The sequence below is a fragment of the Eschrichtius robustus genome, chromosome 14 (assembly GCF_028021215.1).
Source record: "Eschrichtius robustus isolate mEscRob2 chromosome 14, mEscRob2.pri, whole genome shotgun sequence".
In the NCBI taxonomy this organism is placed as follows: domain Eukaryota; kingdom Metazoa; phylum Chordata; class Mammalia; order Artiodactyla; family Eschrichtiidae; genus Eschrichtius; species Eschrichtius robustus.
The window spans coordinates 7569584-7584366 of NC_090837.1; the positions used below are offsets into that span (position 1 = coordinate 7569584).

At 36.5% G+C, this 14783-nt stretch overlaps 1 protein-coding gene across 1 annotated transcript in view; it reads right to left on the reverse strand.

Annotated features, from left to right (window-relative positions):
- KNTC1 (kinetochore associated 1) overlaps positions 1-14783 on the reverse strand; it is a 69240-nt gene that overhangs the window by 14202 nt on the left and 40255 nt on the right. The window contains exons 40-52 of the mRNA XM_068563132.1: positions 13210-13314; positions 12706-12834; positions 11966-12082; positions 11045-11154; positions 8777-8984; positions 6908-6997; positions 5696-5867; positions 5551-5609; positions 5193-5409; positions 4317-4390; positions 3267-3477; positions 3038-3147; positions 598-644 (exon numbers count right to left, since the gene is read on the reverse strand). Coding sequence (XP_068419233.1) covers positions 598-644; positions 3038-3147; positions 3267-3477; positions 4317-4390; positions 5193-5409; positions 5551-5609; positions 5696-5867; positions 6908-6997; positions 8777-8984; positions 11045-11154; positions 11966-12082; positions 12706-12834; positions 13210-13314 — 1649 coding nt within the window. The remainder of the gene's footprint in view (positions 1-597; positions 645-3037; positions 3148-3266; positions 3478-4316; positions 4391-5192; positions 5410-5550; positions 5610-5695; positions 5868-6907; positions 6998-8776; positions 8985-11044; positions 11155-11965; positions 12083-12705; positions 12835-13209; positions 13315-14783) is intronic.

Genomic DNA, 14783 nt, shown 5'->3' on the forward strand with positions numbered 1-14783 from the left:
GGTGTAGGGCTTCCTGAGTGAGCTGACCTACTTTGGTCCAGGCCAGAATGGCAAAAAGCTGGGATGCATGCTACCACTCCCTTTCCCATGCCTATGCCAAACATCATTAATAGATTACCACATTTTCTGATTTGAGCACAGATATAGTCTTCTCAAGAGAGCAAGCCACGACCAATCAGACTTAGCACAGTACATAACACCAATGTGCCTTTCTAGGTCTCAGTCTTAGGTTAGAAGGGAAAAAGAAATCCTGGTGGCCTATATCTGAACCAGCCTAGCTCCCCAGGGAGAGAGAACACACAGAGGTCTGGGGCCAGAGTCCTAGCTACAGAAGAGTTTTCCTTTACTCGATGTACATTCTCTGCTAAAGGTGTTCTAGTAGGAACTCACTGAGGGTTCAGAAACTCTGGATCTTGGTCATTTTTATTTATTCCACTGGAGATACTTAACACACTCACAGCCATATATCAATGAACTGATTCTTCTCAGAGGTTCTGATCCAAGTTATACCAAGAAAGTCCAATGTCTAACACATTCATTGGTAAGATTCCTACTAGGCAACAGGATGTAGACAAACGTTAAGTACAGGAAGAATACCTTCGTAGTGCTTCATCTTCCTGAAGTTCAAATAATTCTGATGGTGTCTTTGAAAAAGTGAAAAAAAAAGAAAGTTAAAAATTGAAGAAAGTTGGTTGACTGTATAAGCTTATGAAAGTCTACTAGATGAAAAAGCCCAATATACAAAATTATATTTACAGGAGGAGGTGTAGCTCAGTGGTAGAGTGCACGCTGAGCATACGTGAGGCCCTGGGTTCAACTCCCAGCACCTCCATGTTTGATGACAGCAAAAAAAAAAAAAAAAAAAAAAAAAAAAGATTTATAAAAAAATTTTAATTTACAGACAGGGAATTACAGTGTAATTCATTACTTTATGAGAAGATTCTTGCTTTAAAAAATGGGTTTACTCACATTCATTCAGTGAACAAATATGTACTGAGCACTTACCATGCACCAGGCATTTGCCTGAGTGAATAAAACAAATATTCCTGTCCTCCTGGAGCTTATATTCATTGGGTAATTTTTAAAAGGAAAGGACTCCGTGAATTTTATGAGTTATCCATTAATTCAGTATGTATTTATGGGGACTTACAAAGAAATGCATTAGGTGCTATATGTATAAACACAGTTCCTGGTCTCAAGGGGCTTTCAGTTTAGTGCTCCAGATTTATGCGTAAGTTAAAACATGTGGGTTTGAGTCAAACACAGATTCTACGTGGCCTGGATATGCTTCTAAGTCCTCTGTTTCCACTGATACACAGTTCTAGCTCTTGGTAAATACTCAAAAAATACTTGTTAAAGTGAATGCCAAGTAATATAAAAACCAGTAGTTGAAAATCTAATGTCATGTTAGTTATACTATTTGTCTAAAAATGGATTTTTTTTTTCAAGGCTATCTGCCTAGGTGGAGAGAGGAATTATAGAATCTCCCTCATTAAATTCTGCCTGAAAACTCAGAAGAAACAATTCAGAAAATTCTGCATTTGGATTGCCGAATCCCATCATAAATTTAGATGTTAATATTATTTCTAGAAAACTGATGCTATGTGTTCTCATATCTGAAGAGAACACATCACCTACAGAGTATTGCTGCTAGGAATCCATAACCTGACTCTAATCATGATTAACATCAGTAAACCCAGAACGAGACATTTTATAAAGCAAATGGCCTGCACCCTTCAAAAATGTCCAGGTCCCATCACAGATAAAACAGATTCAGGTAAGAATCATCAGTAGAGTCTAAATCAGGGCACATGTGTGGTGCAGGGGGGAATCTGAAGAACAGAATATTTCACTGTCTCAAAACATCTCCCCTAATAATTATAAAAGGAAACGTAGTAACTATGTGGTACAGAAATGGACAACAGCATAACCAAGTTAGCTAAATTAACATCCCTATTAGGGCAAAGAGACATCGTGTGCACCCAGATGTCAGACCCTGGGAAAGACACACCATCACTCAGGTAATATTCTATCCAAAATGCATAACTCCAATCTTTTTTTTTTTTTTTTAACTCCAATCCTATCATGAGGACACAGACAAGCCCAAGTTGAGGGGCAAAATAACGGGCTTAAACTGTTCAAAAATGTCAGTGTCATGAAAGAAAAGTTATGGAGCTGTTCTAGAGTAAAAGAGATTAGAGACATGACAAATAAATGCAACACATAATCCTGGATTAGATTCTGGTCCCAGAGGAGAAAACTGCTATAAGGAACATTATTGGCACAACTGGTTAAATTGTAACATGGACCATAAATTCAGGTATACATACATATATATATATATGTATTTTATCAATATTGTATCAAAATTGTACCAATATTAAATTATCTGATTTTGATAATTATACTGTGGTTAAGTAAGAGAAAATCCTTGTTCTTTGAACTACAAACTTAATTCTTAAGGGGTAAAGGGGCATGACACATGTAATTTACTCTCAAATGGTTCAGAAAAATGTTATGGGTAAATATAGGGAGAGTGATGAAGCAGATGTGGCAAAATGTTAAAAACTGATAGATCTGGGCGAAGGATATACAGGGAATTCTTTTATACTATTCTTGCAACTTTCTGTACCTTTAAAATTATTTCAAAATAAAAAAATAAAATAATCACATGAATCTGAGTCTAAGAATATGCCACTTCTTTTATATAAGAATTCATCTGAAATTCATCTGAAATTGATTTAATTCATCAATTAAAAGGTAGAATGTATCAACTATACTTCAATAAAAAAAATATTGGCAAGTTAAAAAAAAGAGGTAGAATAGCAGCAAAACAATATTTAAAGGAAAAGAAAATGTAAACAACCCCACTAAAACTCATCAGATAACAGAAGGTATTAAAATGCTCGAATGTTCCTTCTTCTAACATTCCGTGCTCCTAATTAGAAGTTGCATCATTGCAAGACAAATAATTAGCCTTTGAGAAGAAGCCATCAGCTCATACTCAACAACAGACACTCTCAGAACGAGCACTTACTTCACCAGGTTTGGCAGAGGGGCACAGCCATTTTTCCAACAACATGTCCCAGACTTTCTCCAAATTAATTTCATTGACTTCAGCTATTTCTTTGGCAGCCGCGTGAATATCTAAGATATTAAAGGTAAAGAATTAAAGAAAGAAAACCTCAGGTTTTCAATGCAAGATACCTGGGAATCAAAAGGATAGGTCTCCCTGGACAAAAAGATAAAAAGGGTTTTGCCCTCACCAGGATAATCTTTGCCAGATGAATTCTGAATTCTTTGATTTATGCTGGGATGTTCGTACAGACTGACAATGAGATGTGCTGGTTTTCCGATCACTCTTAAATACTCTGCAGTGTTCAGCTTGTGGGCTATGAGCACAGCTTCCGTGCCTGATCGCCGGTACTGAATATGAAGTTTCTTCAGCAGAGCTTCAGCTTTTTCACGTGTTTCATCCTTTTAAAAAATTCCAAGCAAAAAGAAACTCTTCTTTTCTAAATCGCAAGTGAGCCTAAGAATCCAGCTTTATCAGTCAAGGTCCCTCTCTGCCTTAGTTACACCCTTAAGTATCTACACCAAGCCTCATCTTCTTTTTCCATTTTAGGCATCCAACCCTTGAAAACACCTATCACCAGGGCAGGATGAGAAGGGATGCTAGGAGAGCACAATTTAAATTAAAAAGAAAGCGGAGCCTGTACCCCAGTGTTCATAGCTGCACTACTTACAGTAGCCAAGATATGGAAGCAACCTAAGTGTCCATCAAACAGATGAATGGAAAAAGAAGATACAGTATACACATATATATATAAAGGAATATTACTCAGTCATGAGAAAGAATGAAATTTTGCCATTTGCAACAACATGGATAGACCTGTAGGGTATTCTGCTTAGTGAAATAAGTCAGACAGAGAAAGACAAATACTGTGTGTTACCACTTACACGTGGAATCTAAAAAATAAAACAAACGGATGTATATAACAAAACAGAAACAGACTCACAGATAGAGAAGAAACTAGTGGTTACCAGTGGGGAGAGGGAAGGAAAGAGGGGCAACATAGGGGTAGGGGAATAAGAAGTACAAACTACTATGTATAAAATAAACAAGCTGCAAGGATATATTGTACAGCACACGGAGTATAGCCAATATTTTATAATAACTATAAATGAAGTATAATCTATAAAAATTTTGAATCACTATGTTGTACACCTGAAACTAATATAATATTGTAAATCAGCTACCCTTTCATTTAAAAAAAAAAAAAAGAGGAGCCTTCAATCTTACAGTTCAGACACACCTGAGATGGGATATTCTGAAGCCACCTCTCAGCTAAATACAGGCAGAATTTCAAACTGGACATCTTGAAGGAACCTAGAGAGATAAAAGATTTATAAGCAAATCGTAGTCCTTTCAAGACAATGTATTTCAGTCAAATTAGCCAGTTTTTTAAAACAAGGACAGGAAGCATACTCATAGTAAAAAAACAATTTAAACAGGCCAGAGGATACAAAGTAGGAAGTACAAGTCCACAGAGGCCCATCTCCTTCAGCTTCTATTCCTATTCCCTAGATCCTTACATTCCTCCAGAAGTTTTCTGTGTATATGTGTGTGTTTGTGTGTGTGTGCACGCACATGTGCTCAAGCACGTTAACCCAAATGGGATAAGATCATACATGTAGTACAGTTTGCTGTTCTCAATTAATATATATCTTGGATATTTTTCCAAATCAACTACATAGAATTCCATTCTATGAATACACTATTTTTTTAACCAGTTCCTGACAAATGAGCATTTAAAAAAATTAGTTATTTTCAACTTTTGTTACAACCAAAAACATGGCAATAGGTGCCTGTGTTTGTGTATTTTTTTGATCATGCAACAATGTCTAAGCATTCATTATTGAAAGTATGTATGATTGGATATGAGGAAGTATTAATCTATATTCAAGCTGAGCAATGCCTATGTCTCTGAGCCCTGGGCAAGCAGCATGGCGTCTTGCTTGGTTCCTCTTTAATGTACAGCAGTGCCCCAAGTGAGGAGAGGGGGCACATACATTTCTAAGCTATCATACTGTTTCTCCTTAAAGATAAGAAAGGAGTACATTTTTTTACTACAAGTTCCAAAAACAACACAGCCGACCATCTTAAGCCCAATTAAAGGAAGGATCCATACCTTCTGGGACATCCTGGGCTAGACTGATGGCAATGGCTACAGCCCACTCCGGGTTAACGATAGATAACAAGTAGGATTCGATGGTTTGAGTGATCTTAGTTATCTCCTTGTTAATCAGTGTTGAGGATTTAGCTTGTGTTAACTGCAGGAGCTTAGGCTTCAGTTTTTTTTCAAAAACGTGTTTGGCTGTAGACACATACAGAGTGTCCAAAGAGAACTTCAAACAAAGGAAAAGTTAAGGCTGACTTACGTGCTCACCTTTAAAGGTTTTACATGAAAACAGCATAAAATCTTTCTACACAGGGTCTGAATGAATTACAGAATAAAGATACGACTTTTACGAGTTTTAACCCATTACCTTCATTAACTTAGAAATTAAGAGCAATGTTGGGAAGGATTCTTCACTGAGTTCTGTAGCTAGAAAGGAAACAAAGATAGTATGATTTACCTAAGAAAAGGGTTTTGGCTATTCGGTACAATTCATAAGAAGTTAATGAACATACAGAGAATTTTCCAGAAGCTCTGTGCTGTGCCGAAGAATATTAGGTGAAAAGGCAGTCTAGTTTGGGCAGCTGATGGCAAAGTTATTACGTGCTCCAACATATACTGATATTCTAGGTCCACTGGAGGAGAAATTCTTCTGTATGACTTCAAATGTTTCAGAAGACTCAATGCCTACATTAAAATAAAAAAGTATTTTCCTGTGAGATTAAAACAATCATTGAGTGTTTTAAAATCATCTAATTCTATACTATCATAGGGTTCCACTCCTGGGACAGTCTCATATTCATAAAGATGATCAAAACCTTTCGTAGTTTTACCTTCAAAACTATTATGCTATTCTTCTAAACCATAACTTTTGTGATCATTAAAGAAATTATACTAGGAGAAACCAGCGGAACCCTGTTGTTGGTGGGATGTTTTATAAACCAGAGTTTGGAAGTTCTCTACTCTCTTCAAATAGTTTTAGATATATCTCAAAAATACTTGATTTCACTTTAAATACATAGGCAGTAGATCTAAAATTAATCCTCTCTATTCTCTCTTAAGTTTACATCTTATATTTTGGGGGCTTGTACAACTTTTTTTTTTTTGGCCGTGCCACACGACTTGCATGTGGGCAATCTTATTTCCCTGATCAGGGACTGAACCCAGGCCCTCGGCAATGAAAGAGACACAGCCTAACCACTGGACTGCCAGGGAGGTCCCTGGGGCTTATATAAATTTTTGAATCAACCCATTTTCTTTTAATTTTTAAAATCCAATTAAAAAATATATGTAAGCTCCTATGACCATATTTGTAAAACACTAGGAAGTTACTGAGTACTGAAACAGAATTTAGTCCAGGACCTACCTACTAATATAGAAAGCTAAATCTGACTCTGGGTCTTACATGCTTTGATTTTTTTTTTTTTTTTTTTTGCCAGATGACAAATATTTTTGCCTTAATTCTTCTAAATCAGTCTTTTAGTGACTTTGTACTCTTGGCCAGATTTAAATTGCCTCAGTAGAGCAAAAACTGGATTAAGATAAAACATGGAGAGCACAAAAACTCTTTTTACTTCTGTATCCCTTTTAAAGAAAAGGAAATAGAGTAAAAACTACAGTTTAAAGGGAACTCAGAGGACAGTCCAGAAAGACACTAGATAACAGTAATTTTTTAAAATGGTCCAAATAAAAACATAATTTTAAAATCTATAATATATTTGTTATACCTGATTAATATTAATGTTGGTTATCTTTTCATCAGCTCTTTCTATGACTTTCAGGACGACTTCAATCATCTCATAGTCATAGGGATCCAACTGTATAAAAACAAAAATACGTCAAAACTGGAGAAGACGTTGCCAGGCTGGTTGATGGTTTTATGCAGTTATGTTCATCAGCAGAGATTACAAATATAACAGCTCAGTGCACTACAATATTAAGTTAGATTATTCTTTAAAAAATGAACTAACATTTTCTCATCTCTAAAATTAACTATTAGAATAAACATACGTCTTTAGAATGTCTCAAAAGCTGTTTTTTAAGAAACCTGTACGAGGCAATGTCATTTCAATAAAGAGAAATGTTCTTAAGGTACTAAAAACCTAGAAAGATAAACATATTAAAATTTTATAAGATTTTTAAAAATTTTTATTTATTTATTTATTTTTGGCTGTGTTGGGTCTTCGTTGCTGTGCGTGGGCTTTCTCTAGTTGTGGCGAGCAGGGGCTACTCTTCGTTGCGGTGCGGGGGCTTCTTTTCTCATCGTGGTGGTTTCGCTTGTTGCAGAGCACGGGCTCTAGGCGCGCAGGCTTCAGTAGTTGTGGCACGCGGGCTCAGAAGTTGTGGCTCGTGGGCTCTACAGCACAGGCTCAGTAGCTGTGGCGCACGGGCTTAGTTGCCCTGCGGCATGTGGAATCTTCCCAGACCAGGGCTCGAACCCGTGTCTCCAGCATTGGCAGGCGGATTCTTAACCACTGCGCCACCAGGGAAGTCCGAATAATTTTACAAGGTTTTTAAATTAAAATTCTTTCTTCCATTTATGATGGGAAAATTAGAATAGGAGAAATTTGACCTTTTCTTGGAAAATGACATAACTAAAAGTGTGGGCCTCCAAGCAAAACCTTTTCAAAGGATTTCATTCCAGCTATAACCATACACTAAGATACAAGAACTAGCTGGGTGGCATCTATATATGCTTATAATAAGAAAGGAAATATTCTCTTTGTTCTGTTTCTGCCCACACACCATTACTTTTTAAAAAAAATTTTAAATGCCAACTAAATTCATGTGAATAATAACATTGAACAAAGTGGGAAGGTGATCTCTTTAGTAACTAGAAATTTTGAGCAAGTCTATATAATTTTTGGCTGAATTACAAGCAAAACATAAAACTGAAGTATTATAATTTTAGTCTTATAATTTTATTTCCCCTTCTATCCACCTTCACTCCCCCATCAAACTACCCCTTGACCTAAAAGTTCCAATTCTCAGAAGATCTCCTAAAAAAATAATCAGACAAGAGGGCAAATGTGTGTATGAAGATATTCATTTTAACAACTTATAATAATGAAATTTACAAACAATTTAAATGTCCTTTCATAAAGGCCTGGTTAAATACAGGATGTTTCATCCACATAGTGGAATAATATATATGTATCTGTCAAAAATGAGAGAGATGTCTATGCATTGACAGGTAACGACAATATGTTAAATGAAAAAAGAGAGTGACAGGATAGTATATTTAGTCTAAGATATTTACCAAATTATTAACATTTTTATCTGTGGGAGTGGGGTTGTAGGGAAATTTCTCTTTTTGATTTACACCTTTCTCTCTAGTTTGATCTTTTTCAAAGAATGTGTGCTATTTAAAAAAATCTGGGGAAAAAGGGGTATTTTTATTTTGGAGGAAAAAAAGACAGGAAACGTACTGTATTAAAGTATAATAAAAATACAGAAATCTAAAATGTTTTGAAAATTAATAGTTTACAAAAAATATAGGACTTACATTTTCAATTTGTTACTATAGATATCTGATTAATTAAGGGTAGGAGGGATGCTTGAAACGACCCAGTGCATTCATTTCACCATTCATCTACCTTATGCAGTATTCCACTAAGACTGATGACCAAATCTTTTGTGCTTGTCAGTAAAGGAACCATTCCGATGGCTTTGGCCAGGAGTTTGGAACGCTGCTGTTTTGTGGATTCCGTGCTTGCGTCTCCCTGGCTCTGGCTGGCATTAGTGTTGTGCAGGAGTGTTTCAATGAACAGCTGAAGAGCTGCATCAGAGTCCAACTGAAATGTGCTGAAATAAGTATTCAATTACACATGAATGTCCCAAAATGCACGCATTTCTACACAGAGTTTCTCACAGAAAACTTAGGCATGAGCTCCCACCACTGAAATCTAACCCTTCCATTGTCAAGTGTCATAACCAGACCATCTACTTGTTTTCAAAGTTAATTCTTGCTTTTAAAAACATCAGATATTCTTGGTGGGCATATAAACTGGCACAATCTTGGAGGGAAATTTGTAATAAAGTTGAAAATATATATTTATGTCCTTTAATAGAGATATTCCACTTTCGTACACTTCACGAAAGTAGCAAAGATACACATATAGGATGTCCTGTAACAACTGCTTGTAATATTCAAAAATTGGAAACAAATACTCATCAATAGGGGGCTGGTTAAATAACTTATTCAAAGGAATACCATAGGATTCAACAGATATGAGGAAGAGCTATATGTCCTAATCTGAGAAGACATTATTTTGTTAAGTGAAGGATACATGCTACAAGATAATGTACAATTCTGTTTTTTTCATAAACTTTTAAAAATGCATGTTAGTAAATGCATAAGGAAAAAAAAAAAAGAACAATATAGGCCAAACTCTTTTAACAGTGATTATCCCTGACGGGTGGAATTATGTGGGACTTTGATTTTAGTATGTTCCATCTGAATTAGAAAAAGTAGTACATTTAAAAATTAAGAATCAGGTTAGTATAGACAAATCGACAACTGAAATGCCTTCTAAGCCCTATTAATAAGATAGGGATAGTTTAATCTGTTATACAGAATAACTGAAATGTCAAGAAGAGCTTTACATACGATAATTTTAAAGTCACTCCCTGAAATTGTAAAGGTCATCTAAATTTATTCAGTGGGACTGCCTGAGGCAAGACAGTCACTATCACACAAGTAAAAATCAGCAATGCCATGTAAGCACAACGATTGTGAAATGAGCCTGACATAATTATAGCTATTTAAATTTCAGAAAAGGGGTCATGCCATAAAACAACAGACAAAAATCTACCAGGAGTTCAAATTAATAAAGAAGAGGGAGTGTGCGTACCTCGTTCTGGATTTGTAGCACTCCAAACTGAGGAATGGCATAGTTTTGTTATATCAGAGTGCAGGTAAGTCACAGCTAGTTAGAGCTATGAGCAGTCTATGGTCCTTGACTTGCAGGTTCAGGATGGTGACAGCCAGGGGCATTACTCCCCACCATCCACAAGGACAAAGAACTAGATCCCTGTCTGGTGAGGAAATGCACTAAGCAGCCTCATTATCAAGAACTGAAATTCCACCCATCTGTCACAAATTGGATAAGGATTACAGCACCCTTGGTATTTTAGAAGCAGTACTTATTATCTACCTTGAGCAGGGCACCTAATATGGGTTTGTTTTCTCATACATAAATTGGTTATAATATACAATAAAAAGTAAACGTGATGATGTGTGGGAAACCACTTTGAAACTAATAGTGGGCCAGCAAATTTAATATCTAAATTTATCAGATAAAAACAACTGAGATATAAATTACAAATCATTTGATCCTCCTCATCACAGTAAGCTGTATCTATAAATAACACTTAGTCTTAGTTTTTTTAAGTTATTTTAAAAAAATTCTCCCTAAATCATACTTTACACCAATTTTTAATTTAAGATCAACTTGCCCCTAACTTGACCTGATTTAGAAGTTTACTTGCTCAGAATATTCCCAAACTTCCCTTATCATGTGAATCGTCTGGAGCTCCTATTAAGACCAGTTTCCTGGGCCTCAGCTCAGACCTGCCGAGTCAGAACCAATACAGAGGGACCCAGGAATCTGTATTTTAAATCAAGTGCCCCACATGATGCTTATCATGAGGCAAGTTGAGGAAACACCAAAGAGTGAATTAAAAAGGTGATATCATAAGAGAATTTAATCTGGTTCGGACTTACTCAGTTTGTGTTTGAGCAAAAGAAAACATCAGAGGTCATGGGCCACATGTAATAATCACTGTTATCACTGTGTTCTCACATTAGCATTACTAGTTTGTTAAGCTAACAGCAAAAATACCAATGAAATTTAAAGAATTACCTGCAATATTCCAGAATGAGGCTTGTATCCATATCTATATTCTCCACAAGAGCTTTAATGAGGTCTTTCTTGGTGAGAAAATGTTGCCTAAAAACTGGCTGGAAAGAAATCTAGAAATAAAAAGAGCAAAACAAAAACCCTGCTAAACTGAAATGTATCAGACTAAGGGCACTGTTGTGACCTGCCCTTTTACTATCCATTTTTTTAGAGAAACATTTTTCTATAGCTCCTTCAACTTTTATTTTTATCATACTACCCAACTCAACCATCACTCTGAAATTTCAGGTATATTTGGCTAGAGGTCCAAAATCTCTCTTAGTCACACTAACCCCTGGCTCTTCAGTAAAGTTTGGTAGTTAGCAACAAACAGTCCCATTACTGCATAGGAACGAGGCTTCAAAACATATACCATTTCTACAATAGTTACATTCCCGATAAGTCAACTATTTGCAAATAAAATAAAATGTTTTACATTCATAGTAAAGAAAACAGGATTTTGTTGGTTTGTTTTTGCAAAGTGAAAAATAAGGGCCACTTACTTCTCCCTGGTAGGAGTTGCTGAAGTGTAGATACATTTTAATATTATCTTTAAACAAATAGCACACAAAAACGTATGAGGCTAAACGGTAGGCCTGGAATACCTTAAATGTTAATTAATACTAGATACATTCCTATAATGAGACGGCTAAGCAGATGAAATGTCAAGCCTCTTCTAATTTCTTGAAAAATATAGCAAAAAGAAAATGAGGCAAAAGGTCCTTATTTCTTTGAAAGCACCAATGCGTGTAATAACTAAAACTTACAAGTCGGTTTATATATAACCTCTCCAAAAGTAAAGGATAATGAGTTCTTTGTTTTAAATTTTCCAACTGGGTAATTATCAGAATGGATGAAACTTCATGGTACTTGAAGAATACTCACACCAAGTTTCCTAAGACGAATACCCCACCGGGAATCAGTACTGAGTTCACAGAACTTAAGCTCCATTTCTATTTCCTGATAGAGACTGGCCAGCTGAGAGCCCACCAGAGATATTGCCTAAAAAATTAAAATAGAATTAAAATTGAATTGCAAATAGAAAATGTTCTAATACCTTTTAAAAGAAACCCAACAATAAAAACCATAATCTTTCTTTATGATAACAGCTGGAATGTTACATGTTGCTTCATACACCGTCATTACTTATGTAATACTTAGGTAATTCGGCTTTTAGTGTGATGCCATAAATTTAGTCTGGATTTCTTTCATAAGAAAAGGTCAAATTTGAGCTATCCTGCACGTAAAATGCCCACAAAGGGCAAATTTTGAAACAAACAATATCAAAGACAAGTTTTGCATCCGTTAAACTTGTCTTACAAAGAAGAACTGGCTCATGGGTCTAAGGTTTCCAGTACACTAGAGTAAGCATAAGCAATGAGGTTCTCTGGCTGAATACAGATTTAAGAAATAAAAAATGTAATCCTCTGGGTTAAGCAATGCTTAGGACCTGCATATACATTCACTGGTGTGTCACCAGTTAAGGAAAAGCTGGTAGAAACCATGTGTGTTAGCTTGACGTTTCTTCTGCTAAATCTTTAAGATCTGGTGGCAAAGCCAATTTTCCTTCTTCCCCTAAATCTTCAATATTTCAAGAACTGAAGGTGTGCTTCCTTAGGTCATACCAATATTTTGTCGTAATTCTGCCATGCTTTATCTATGAGCTTCCATATATTTTCAAAGACTTCTTTTTGTGGTAAGAGAGTGCAGTACCCCAATGCCAAGTTGAGATCCACCAGACGACAATTAAATACCTGTGGGAAGAAAGCATTCAGAGAAGCAAATTCCTCACAATCAAAACAGAATTCAGCCTCTAAAGGCTGATTTGTCACTAAATTTAGTTTTAGGCCCTACGAAAGAATGAGCATTTCATGAAAAGTTATTTATAGTAAAATAGTTCCAACTTGTTTGCTTAGTTTTAATGTCTTTTATCACTATTATAAATTTAAGGAAAGAAACTCTAACAAGTTCTATACGACATAGAACACTTACCTTCTCTGTATTACTTCTTTTCAAGTCCCCAACATCCCCTCCCCCTCCTCACTCTTATCCTCACTGAAAAATCAGAAGCAAGCAGGAGAAAGAGAGAGAGAGAGAGAGAAAAGAGCTTACCACAAACGAATACTCACTTTGTACAAAAGTGTTGCGGCATTTCCCCTGATAAACATAACGGCTTTCTCTTTCAATTCCATAACAACATGCTTGGATTTAACTAATGTGGCCTCTCCACACAACTTTTAGAAAAGAACAAAAGAATCCTCAGGTCCACGTCTATGCACAGTTTTGAAAACTTTTCTTAAATATTAAGGAACTTTGAAAATTCAGCATTATATGCAAAAAGTATTGTCATTTAATCTATAATGACAGAAAGCTGGGGCTTGCAGGAAAATTGACTGGGAAAGGGCAAAAAGGAACCTTATAAAATACTCTGTACCTTGATTATGGTGTTGGTGACAAGGTGAATACATTGGTTGATATACTTAAAATATGTGTTGGTTTTTTTTTTTTATAAATTTATTTTTGGCTGGGTTGGGTCTTCGTTGCTGGGCACAGGTTTTCTCTAGTTGTGGACAGCAGGGGCTACTATTCGTTGCGGTGCGCAGGCTTCTCATTGCAGTGGCTTCTCTTGTTGCAGAGCACAGGCCCTAGGCACGCAGGCTTCAGTAGTTGCAGCACACGGGCTCAGTAGTTGTGGCTCACGGGCTCTAGAGCACAGGCTCAGTAGTTGTGGCGCACGGGCTTAGTTGCTCCGTGGCATGTGGGATCTTCCTGCACCAGGGCTCGAACCCGGGTCCCCTGCATTGGCAGGCAGATTCTTAACCACTGCGCCACCAGGGAAGCCCAAAATACGTGCATTTTAATTTTGAAAGCTATACTTCAATAAAGCTGATTTTTTAAAAAATTGGCATTTAGTAAATATGAATAGAGTAGTAGAAATGAATACAAGACCAGCTTCATCAGCAAGTTATCAACAGATAGTTTGTCTTCTAGAATCTTTTTAATGATGCCGTCAGGTAATAATTATAATTTGGGCCACAGTAAAACAAATAGCAGATCGACAGTTTTGACCCAATGTGGTCACTGGGCTTGGAGTAAGAGGACTTACCACTGCAACCAAAAGCCTCAGATTATTTACTTTACCTCCCTGAATCTGAGTTTCTTCGTTTGCAAAGTGGAGTTTCTGAGGTTTGTCATAAACATTAGGTATGAAAATGTGTGCAAGGGCTTCCCTGGTGGCGCAGTGGTTAAGAATCCGCCTGCCAATGCAGGGGACATGGGTTCGAGCCCTGGTCCAGGAAGATCCCACATGCCGCGGAGCAACTAAGCCCATGTGCCACAACTACTGAGCCTGCGCTCTAGAGCTCGCATGCCACAACTACTGAAGACCGCGTGCCTAGAGCCTATGCTCCACAACAAGAGAAGCCACCGTGATGAGAAGCCCGCGCACTGCAACGAAGAGTAGCCCCCGCTCGCCGCAACCAGAGAAAGCCCACACACAGCAACGAAGACCCAACACAGCCAAAAATAAATAAATAAATAAATAAAAATTTAAAAAATAAAAAGAAATAAAATAAAATTTAAAAAAAATAAAAATTTTCTTAAAAAAAGAAAATGTGTGCAAGCACCTTGAACTATACCTGACTTTGTATATGTTCAACAGACGTTTCCTAAATCTGACAAATTATCAATTTCCTTACTACAA